The sequence below is a fragment of the Arvicola amphibius genome, chromosome 2 (genome assembly GCF_903992535.2).
Source record: "Arvicola amphibius chromosome 2, mArvAmp1.2, whole genome shotgun sequence".
Taxonomy (NCBI): domain Eukaryota; kingdom Metazoa; phylum Chordata; class Mammalia; order Rodentia; family Cricetidae; genus Arvicola; species Arvicola amphibius.
The window spans coordinates 123,321,601-123,331,990 of NC_052048.2; the positions used below are offsets into that span (position 1 = coordinate 123,321,601).

Here is a 10,390-nt window from a genome sequence, read left to right on the forward strand (position 1 = left end):
GTAATTCCGACAGTATCTCAGAAGAATAATGAAACTAGGAAGATTGTACTATACTGTTTTTGGGTGCTCTATTTAATGTTTACAGTGGGACCTAAATGCTTTTGCACTTTCTTGTTTTACACAGATCCTTCTGTTCTGAGAGGCCCTCTGCTGGGCCACACGGATGCCGTGTGGGGGCTGGCCTACAGTGCGGCCCACCAGCGCCTGCTGTCCTGTTCAGCAGACGGCACTCTTCGTTTATGGAGCACAACTGGGGCTGCTCCAGCACTGAGTGTGTTTAATGATAACCGAGGTACAGTCCTTCAAATTGAGCATTTCCAGATCTTTTGTAAAATAGCCTACTCTGACAAAGCAAACAAGCAAATGACTCTATAAACTTGACTTTACAAATTTCTAAGGTTTTTTTTTAATGTAGCAACATTATTGTTTGACATTTCAATGCACGTATAATTCTTAAAAACAATATTTGATGAGAAAATGGGGTTTAGATTTTAAAAATTGAGACATAACTTATTTTCAGTGATGATTACAGATGTTAAGGATGTGTTCTCGTGCAGCTGGGGCGCTAGTGCAGTCCTGGAGCTGGTAGAGGTCTGGATCTGGACCCTTTCTTTCAGCTGTTCTGTGTCCTTGGTCAGTCCCTGGTACAGATTCCCAGCCGGTGGTTCCTCTTGTCAAGATTCCTTTCATTATAGATTAGTTTTGTCTGTTCTGAACTGCAATACAATAGCAGTCTGGCTTTTCATCAGTGTAATGTTTGTGCGATTCAGTGTCCGTTTATCTCCCGTACTATGGGAGAGTATTAACTAAGCTACAGTTGGTCTACTCATCTATCTCCTGACAGACACTGAGGCTGTTATGAGCAAAGTTGCTGTACAAATTTATAGTTTTCATATTTATTTATTTATCTCTTGGTATTTACTTAGGTTGTTCCAGTGTGTGGCTATTCAGAATAATTTATTATAAACATTCATAAATTTTCATCATGGGAAGTAGAGACCTTTCGGTAGGATTGCTGTGTTTTTGGATGGGTGTTTTGTTGGTAACTTATGTGAAATAAGCAACGTTGCTCCCAGAGTGCTCCTGGCACTTTATAGCCTGGGCTGCAGCGAGGTCCGTGTGCGCTCCGTCCTCACTCGCTCCTGACGGTGTCTTTCTGCGTCGTTGCAGCCTCCTGTGGGCGAGTGGAAGTGGGTCCCTTCTGTTTCAGTGTCGAGTTCCTGTATAGCTCATTCGGTTGTGTATTGTTTTCTTGTGTTTCGCTTTTTGACTATCCCTACATCTTCTGTTAGACAGTTTTGAATTACTACCTTGCTTTAGTTAGGTGTTGAAACAGATTACTTTATATTTACCATTCTATTTGTTTGTTTTCTTGTGGCAGTCCTGGCTATATAACCCAGATTCACCTTGAATCTGCTGTCCAGGCCGACCTCAAAGGCCTCTACTTCAAAGTGCTTGGGTATAAGGAATATGCTGTCAGAGTGGCTTTATTGTTCTGGTTTTGGTGTAAGTGAGTTCCAGGTTTAGTCCCCTGATAAGACCGTTTTGTATCTATGTGGTGGAGAAATATTCCACCTTTGAGTTGCGCTCCAGGCCACAGGACACCTTTATTCTTCAGCAAAGTCATAATGTGCACTTAGACTTTGAAGGCTTAACTCCATGCTTGGCAAGCGTGGTATTTCTGACCTGTACTCCAGCCTGAGATGGGTTTGTTATTGTTGTTTTCTTTTCTTCAAGATGAGTTTTTAAAATACGGAGTTCCCACTGTGTTATTCTATGCCTGAAATGGAAGTGGAAGCTCTAACACTTATGGTCCATATGTTTCATTTTCTTTCTAAATAAGTTTGCATTCTATGAATGGATTAGCAGGATAATGGGTAGAAAACATTTCACAGGTAAGGATAATAGACTAAGGCTAAATGTTACAAAAGAAATGCTCTTTACTGAATGGTTGTAAAATAACTTAATCTAATGTTTAATCTGATTTACTTAAGTAAATCATACTTTGTTTTGTTTTGCTGCATTTTGAGTACTTTCCCAAGTAAAACTTAATTGTCATTCTCTTTGAATATCTCTGACTTAGAACTGGGAATCCCTGCTTCTGTGGATCTAGTGAGCAGTGACCCGAGCCATATGGTAGCATCATTCAGCAAAGGATATACAAGCATCTTTAACATGGAAACACAGCAGCGAATTCTCACTTTAGAATCCAATATAGAGTCAAGTACGTATATGAACTTTTAAAAGTCTCTCTGTTCATTTTTAAACTTAATCAGAAGCATAACTGTCCAAGTCACTATGAAGAATGCTTGAATTATAAAGTGTTCTATTGCCCAAACCTTAGAACACTTTTACTTAAAAAAAAAAGTTACTTTGTTTTAAACTTCATCAATATAAGCCATTGAAACAAAACAAACAACAGAAAAACTGCACCCTAAGAACTTAATCCATGTAGGACATGACATTTTTCTGTTGTATATCAAAATAACAAGCTGAATATAGTAATTAATCCCTTTGAAAACTCTTAAATAGTATACAACAATTATTAGTATGCTCCTTAAAAGCTCAGAATCTGGTGGGCTGCAGGATAATGGTCTTTTCCCTCTGATGCAAAGAGGAACGACTCCAGACCCTCATCCGGTGCTTCTGTGGAAAGAGCTCCATTAGAAGGAGCTGAGATTCAACTTTGAAGATTATTTGAATATTGCCGGTGTTTGTTTTTATTTTGAGATAGGATCTCAGTGTGACTTTCTAGTTGACCTAGATGTAAATGAGGCAGACTGCTCTTGAATTCTAAAAGATCCCCCTGCCTCTGCCTCCCAAGTGTTGGATTTAAAGGTGTGGACCACCGTGCCCAGCCAAAAGAACTCTGTTATGATAGCAAACATCACAGAATCTGTAGACTTAGATGTCCTCAGTGACTCTAGGTCAAGTCTTAGGTGACATCCATGCATAGAAGGCTGTAGAAAAGGAACTTCTGACGTTTAATTAGCTGTAAATGTGCCAGTGTGGTTTAACTTAGGCAGTGCTTGCTTGTTTCACCACACTGAAGCTGGAGAAGTGGTTAGAGAATAACTGAACCCAGCCAGACTAAAGTTGCATTATATTTATTTTTTCTTGTCTGTTTAGGTATTTATATCTTCCTTGTATGAAAAAAAATTACTTTGACCAATTTGTATTGATTTTTAATTTTTCCTTTTTAGCAGCCAATTCTTCCTGCCAAATAAACAGAGTCATCAGCCATCCCACTCTCCCGATCAGCATCACTGCTCATGAAGACAGGCACATCAAGTTCTATGATAACAACACAGGTAAGAGCCTCCTAAGCACTGTGTCCTGCTGCAGTCAAACCGGCAGCAGCAGCAAGAAACTAAAGCAATAAACACCTACTAATATGCTAACTGTGGTATCTAATGGAAGCTTTATAGTCACAGAATAGGCACTGAAACACTTTCTCCACTCATATCTGCTGCGACTGTGTTATAGAATATAATTTTTAGTTTGTTTAATAGTGAGAAGATAGCATATTCTAAAGCCACAAACCTAAGTACCAATAAAAATGATCTGTTGCAATCTATAAGGAGTGAGTATTAATAGAAACATGTTGGAAGCAGAGGCTGGTAATTACGTTTTGTTTTAAATTGTTCTGTTATTGAATAGCTGTGTTCTGTTCAGTATTACACAGCTTGATTCAGTGTTGTATAGGAAAACCCTCAGGTCATTTGTTTTGTGTGTTTTTCCACAGGCTGATCTTTGCTGTATTATACTAAAATTTGAGTCCTGACTGATTGGGGGTGGGACTTCCCCAGTTTACAGCAGTCTGTGGAAATGCATGAGCAGCCATATTTCTTAGGCTATCTGCCTTTTAATATGGTCACCTGCAGTTGTGTTTAATTGCTAGCAATTTAACTTTTAAAGTTCTTTTCTGTATATTGTTTCCACCAAAACTGTGGCCATGTTTTCTCTTTTCCTTTGAATTTGAACTGTCTGTCCTAAGCCCAGGTAGTTTGTAACTAAAGGGTACACAAGATTAGTGACATCTGGCTAGAAGACTCACTGAATTTATTGTGGCTTTAAAAAGTCTCATCTGAGATTTAAGCTATTTTTATTTTTTCTAATTAGCATGACCGAGGCAAGAGGGGGAGATAGGTTGTTTGAACTGATGGAAAAAGTTGATCCAAGAAGTACACAGGCGAGGATGACTGGGGAAGCTAGTGTAGTGTGGAAGCTGGCATATGGCCAAACCAAAGAAAACGCCACTAAGGAGTAACAATGTCTTTTCCAAAGGCAAACTGATCCACTCGATGGTAGCCCATCTAGAAGCTGTTACAAGTTTGGCAGTTGATCCAAATGGCCTGTACTTGATGTCTGGCAGTAAGTACATTAGCTGTGGATTATTTTTTTGTCCTTATCATCTTCATGTTGATACAATTATTCCTTTCAATCTCCTTTCTTTTGGGATAGGTCATGACTGTTCAATACGCTTATGGAATTTAGAAAGTAAGACATGTATCCAGGAGTTCACAGCTCATCGGAAAAAATTTGAAGAATCGATCCATGATGTAGCATTCCATCCTTCCAAATGCTATATAGCCAGTGCTGGAGCCGATGCCCTGGCTAAGGTCTTCGTATGATGTGACTCCTCAGCTTCACCTTCTAGCTCTTTATTAGTCAACTGCACAACAGAGATACAGAAGACCAGGACAAGCACCAACGCACCCTGCCCTTTTGTTCTGCTGAAGGAGCACAGAGAACATTTGTTAAAGTATAGTTTTGCAATTTGTGAACTGTTTTCTAAAATTAAGGTTTGTTCAGGTTGCTGCAAGCTCAGCTGAATCTGTGAGCCTGAAAACTTTCAAACTTCCCCCCAAAGAGGCACTTTCATTTCTGAGTTGTTCTCATTCGCTAGGCAGGCCTGAGCGAAACAGGTTTAGCATCTCCCTTCCTGAGTAAACAGGGCACGCTCTACTGGATAATTCACAGTTGTATGGCTGGGAATGAGTAGAGCAGGAACTTAGATAGACTCTACTCTGAGACATCTGCTACACATACTAAGTAGTCAAACTGTACTGTGTCTGCTCTACTAACCCCATTGTGTATAATGACCAGACAGTGTTCAAATGAGTTTCTAACATAGCTCTCCTTTCAGCTGTTCTCATAAAGCATGTGGCAAAACATTTCACCTATTAGGAGGAAAAGATGCAATAATACGTTAAGAATATTATTCAGAAATGCTAAACAAACATTTAGTTTGCAAGCAGATTTCTACATTGTATTACAATTTTCAAAGTAGATGTGGTACCATTCTAAAGTCTAGGTGTCAAGCACCCATTGTGAACAGCAGTTAATAGGGTCGGCATTTACTAAAGGGTCTAACTTATCCAGGTTTGAGATCCTGTTTATTTTTAAGGGCAAACAGGGACTATCTCTATAGTAATTTGTTTAAAAAGTTCGCCTCATTTGTGTGGTATTTATAGCACTGGAGTGATTATTTCATGTTGACTGAAAAAGGAGGAAGCTATTGATTAGCACCCATTTCTTGACACCCATGTAACTGGTTCAGATAATGCTCACCGTTTCTTCCCTGGCTCTCACATTCATGTTTTCTGACCACTGCCATGAACAGTTTATAATTGTTATGTTGCCTAGTCCAGAGCGCATGGTCCTCAGGCAGCTGCTTTCGCAGCTCTGCTGATAGAGCGGTGCACCCTGTGCACCCTAAGTCACCACCAGCGTCTCTGAGAACTTCACGGAGACCGAGATGGAAGACGTTACTGATGCCTGTGATGTCTGCGAGAGTCCTTCCCCTACTTCCCCTATTGTTTAATTGGAACACACATATTAATGAACAGTGATTCAGTGCTCTATCTAATAAAGCCATGTCTTCAAATGGCAGATTTCACATTTATCTGTGACCCATGTGTAGTCAGCTTTTGGGAGATTCAGAATCCTACTGACCTGCCTAGTGCCCTCCCGCGTAGACCTCTTTCCTGTAACTGCCGGGCACCCTTCATGCCCTTAACATTCCTCTGTGAAGTGACAGAGACCAATATAAATATTAAAAGTAAATTAATGTCCACCTTTTCACCAAATGTATACATCATAGGCTCTAGGTCTTAAAAATATTATACCTACAAATGTTATAACCTTGTCGTAATGATTCCATTACCATAGCTGTGGCATTTCTAGTGACCTTCTTTGAAGTAGCATTCTCATGGTGATATGGGTAATAACTGACTTAAAATTTTTCTGCTCTAAAGGCAGATGCCTTTAGAATTCTCTAGTGTGCAGGCAAATTTTCATTAACATTTTAAGACCTATGCTAAATTTCCCTGGTTCTGTAGACATGCTGTAGTATTTAACACAACTACATTTTATGTTTGTGCTTTGGTTAACAAACCCAAGATAAATTAATATGCACGAGTGAACTGAATTAAATGCTTATGTTTTATCCAGATACAAAATTTTACACTGTGATGGATAAATCTCTCCATCCTTCACAAAAGGGTGTTCTAACCCGACATTTGTAGACTGTTAGAAGGTTCCAGCTAGAAGTAGCGTATTTATGAGCACAGCTACTGCTGCCATTGCTTCCCAGAGTCTGCAGTGTATGTCTCACTCCTGTCACCAACATCCTGGAACCCAGAAGAGGCTGCCCTGTTCATTCTGTGCCTCGTGATTGGGTGGGAAACAGTCCTAAGATAGGCGAAGTGTAATGCAAATGATAGGACTACTGAAGCGTTTTAGGAAGTGTGCTTTGTGCCATTGAAAACTGTACATAGAGAGAGATTCTTCTAAACTAGCCCTGTTTGCTCTCAGCCTGGACATGAGCCAAAGCTGTCTTCCAGCCGATGGTAGCATGGACATTTGTCTGACTTTCCCCGTCCTAATGAACATTCACAAAATGAAAATTTCAAGATTCAAAATCACCAAAATGCTTTCATAAATATTTACCAGATTGTAAATATTCTGAGTCAGCTGTTTGGGAATAGTATGAAAATCAGCAGGTGGGTTAGGCTCCTGCCTTATTTTCATGTGCTGTGGATACGTCTCTGGGAGCTTCTAGTACCTTCTCAAAACGCAGCTGCCACATGGAGCTCATTTGCTACTCAAACCATAGACAAATAAGTGATATAATGACCTTCAGTATTTTTCTATTGAACAAATTTATCAATTTTTGCCATTAAACAGATAATTAGTTATGCAAAGTATTTAGCTTTTGTAATCATTTAGTTGTAACTAAAAGGGGAAAATTGAACTGTATCACTGATAATGAACTTTGTGAGAAATTATTTGTTTATCTAACTTCCATTCCTTCAGTATTCTTGCTATAAATTTCTTTTGGAGATAATGATTCTTTATTTGAAAGATGTCTAAAATGTATGTATATTTTATAAATATATATTATATATATTATAGGGATATATATAATATATAGACTATATATATATATATATCTAAACCATGGGTGCATTTTACTGTTTGTGTTCTCCCGTTTGGAGGTCGTATACTCAAGAGGCTGATGAGTATGGCGAGTGTTGTGCTGTTTGCTTTCACAGTATAATATAGAGCTCTAAGTGTTTAAATTACTGTATATACTATACTCACTATAGGCTAGCATGCTTGTTTTAAAGACTGTCATTCTAGTTTATTAAAATCTGAATGTAAGAAAACCTGGCTATTCAAATGTGAATTGAAAAAAATTCCATCCTCAGCACTGAGCTGTTTCCATTGAACATTCAAGCTTTTTGACAAAATGTGTCATTGAGAAGGCAGTAGCTAGAAAGGAGAGTGCCTTTAAAACCTTCAAATGCAGCCTTATAGCGAGGGTGAAGACTGAATCTGTGTTGGGGTGGGAGGGGGAAGAGAGAGCGTGAGAGAGCGTGTGTGTGTGTGTGTGTGTGTGTGTGCGCGCGCGCCAGTCTGTGAAGATCCTGATTTTGTGACAGTCAGTGTCTTTTAGTGTAACTGCTCAACTTCTAGGACGTCAAGGGACATTTCATGCATAATCTTTGTGCTCTTGGAGCACCTTAAATGCTTTCCAAGCGTTTTGAATGTGAATCCCTAGAAAATTCCGTAAAGAACAAATAGCTGTTTTTGAATTAAAATCAACTTCCGATAACAAGTGATCGGCTCCCCAGATCTGCGGGATTCTCACTGATTTAGTACTTCATATATCCCCCTGTTCTCAAGAGTACGCCATGAAATTCTTAGATGATGAGGATCGGACTAGTAAAAATGGTTTTTAGATGAAACACTTGAACTAATTACAATTCCACCTAAGAATAGTCTCGAAGAACTTCAGTGGTCTCTCATATCTACCTCATTGCATTGCTGCCATTCTGAGTCGAACGATGGCTGGTGCGGTTGGAACGCCTGTGCTGGTTCTGCTCTCAGGCTTGGTCATCTCCGTGTGCTGTCACAGCGCAGGCCAAACATCCAGGATTACTCTAGGATTTTGCTTCTTTGTTTTGTTTTCCTCAAGGACGGCTTAAAACACCACCAGTGTGCTTAGTGAGTGGAGCGAGTTAGTCCCTGCTTGTTCTGTGTAATATTTTAAACCAGGAATCAAATTGTTACTGAATTTTCCTGAAACTCCAGGCACAGTGGCACCCTGAGAGGTGGAGGCAAGAGGGTCTCAAGTTCAAGATTATCCTCAGCTATATAGGGAGTTCAAGGCCAGCCTGGGCTACATGAGCCCTTGTCTCAAAACAACAAAAAGTTTACCTGGAAAATAGAAAGTATGATTTTATTTGGCTTACTTTATTCTTGAAAGTTAGTACCACACTCTTAGGTATATAATTACTCATTTTACTGGCTTAGAAGTTGCCTCCATGACTGTGTTACTTGTTTGTTTATATTGCAGTGCTCAGAGTGTTTGACACTGGGATTCTGGTTATACAAAAGTAATATCTGATGAAGTTCATTGTATGCGTGTGTGCATGTGTGTGTATGTGTGTGTGTGATGTGTCATTTCCTAAAGTCAGAAAATGAATATTTCTCTGTTTAGCAGGTAAACGATTTGAATCAGTTTTGCATTTGCCACTGGAAGCTTTGTAATTGTCCTTATCAAGCATGCGTCTAGGTCTCCGTGTCAGTGGGAAGGACTCCACGTTGAACAAGTATTTAACAAAACCTTTACATCAGTTTTGTTGTTAGGTGTTTAATTCTGAACAGTTTTATGTTAGACCAAAAGAGATCTTTCGCCCCACTGCTTATCCTCGCAGTGTCTCTGAAGCGGTGCTGAGGAGTTTTTCTGGATTGACAGTCGAGCTTTAGCTTTCATTTAAGTGGGACCACATGCTCATCAACCCTCTGGTGCAAATTAGAAAGTTCATGTTAATTTAAATTAACTTTAATGTCTGCCTGGGTTTTTTCCAGGCTGTGAACCAGTGAGTGCCTTGTTAATGTAGAATGATTTTCCCTGTTGCACGTTAGCTCTTTCTGAAAGGGTCTCAGAGACTGGGGTTTGAAGTGACTTGTGGAGAGCTGCTGAGTTGGCAACACAGTATTAGGAAGTCTTTGGTCTGCTATGTCTCACTCTTCCCTGCTTCCTCTTCATTGGCTGATGTCGGCCTCTTGTGAGAAAACTAATATAGCCCCCCCCCACGTTATTTTTTTCCCATTCCAGATTAAGGAATATCCCGCCCCAACTATATGATCCAATACCTGTTTTTAGGAAGAACCACTTCTTTGTAATACTGAAAATCTACCACTTACTTTATGTCTTCTCAATATCGGTTTACTGGAGTGAACCTCAGGGTATCATCAGTTCAGAACCCTAAATAACCCTTTCTCTCCATACCCCAAACCCCCAACTGGTGATCCCTGGGCCAGATGGTTTGATATTCAGGTGTCTTAAATTTTAGTTATAATATCAATTAATGTAAATCCAAATGCTAATTTTTGTGGTGCAAGAAGTTCCTTTTGTAAATTCAGGGTATGGATAAGCTAATAATGATATCCAGTTTTGGTGGCTCTAAGTGTATTGTTTGTTTTTAAATAAAGTGTACAAAATAGTTAATGTGCTCATAGGTGTGTCGTGAATTGGACTGCGTGTCAACTTTGGGACCTAGTCACCACTTCGCAGTGAACCGACTGAAATGCTCCAATAGCTCAGGCTTTTGCTAGTGGGCTAACAGAGGGATGCAGAGAGCCTGGAGTATAAGACACAGTAGATACAGTGCAAAGTAACAAACCCTAGCGGCTGCAGACTGTGAGGAAGGCGGAAATGCTTATTATGAAGACTTTGGGCCTGAGGAAAGCCAGGACAATTCAGACGCCTCGTGAGACCAGTTCAGCGCCGCTTTCAGGGTGCATGGCATGTGTACTGACCTAGTATTTCATATTTTCAAGTGTTCAAGTAATTGTTTTAAATTGTAGACATGTA

The 10,390-nt window shown here is 39.7% G+C and overlaps 1 protein-coding gene across 2 annotated transcripts in view; it reads left to right on the forward strand.

Moving 5' to 3' along the window:
- The window catches only part of Strn (striatin), a 95,546-nt gene extending 85,522 nt beyond the window's left edge, over window positions 1–10,024 (forward strand). For both annotated transcript variants that reach the window (XM_038319654.1, XM_038319655.2), the window contains 5 exons: window positions 125–292; window positions 2,084–2,224; window positions 3,204–3,311; window positions 4,288–4,374; window positions 4,465–10,024. In XM_038319654.1, the coding sequence (XP_038175582.1) occupies window positions 125–292; window positions 2,084–2,224; window positions 3,204–3,311; window positions 4,288–4,374; window positions 4,465–4,634 (674 nt within the window). In that variant the 3' untranslated portion in view covers window positions 4,635–10,024. The remainder of the gene's footprint in view (window positions 1–124; window positions 293–2,083; window positions 2,225–3,203; window positions 3,312–4,287; window positions 4,375–4,464) is intronic.
- Window positions 10,025–10,390: the final 366 nt, after the last annotated feature.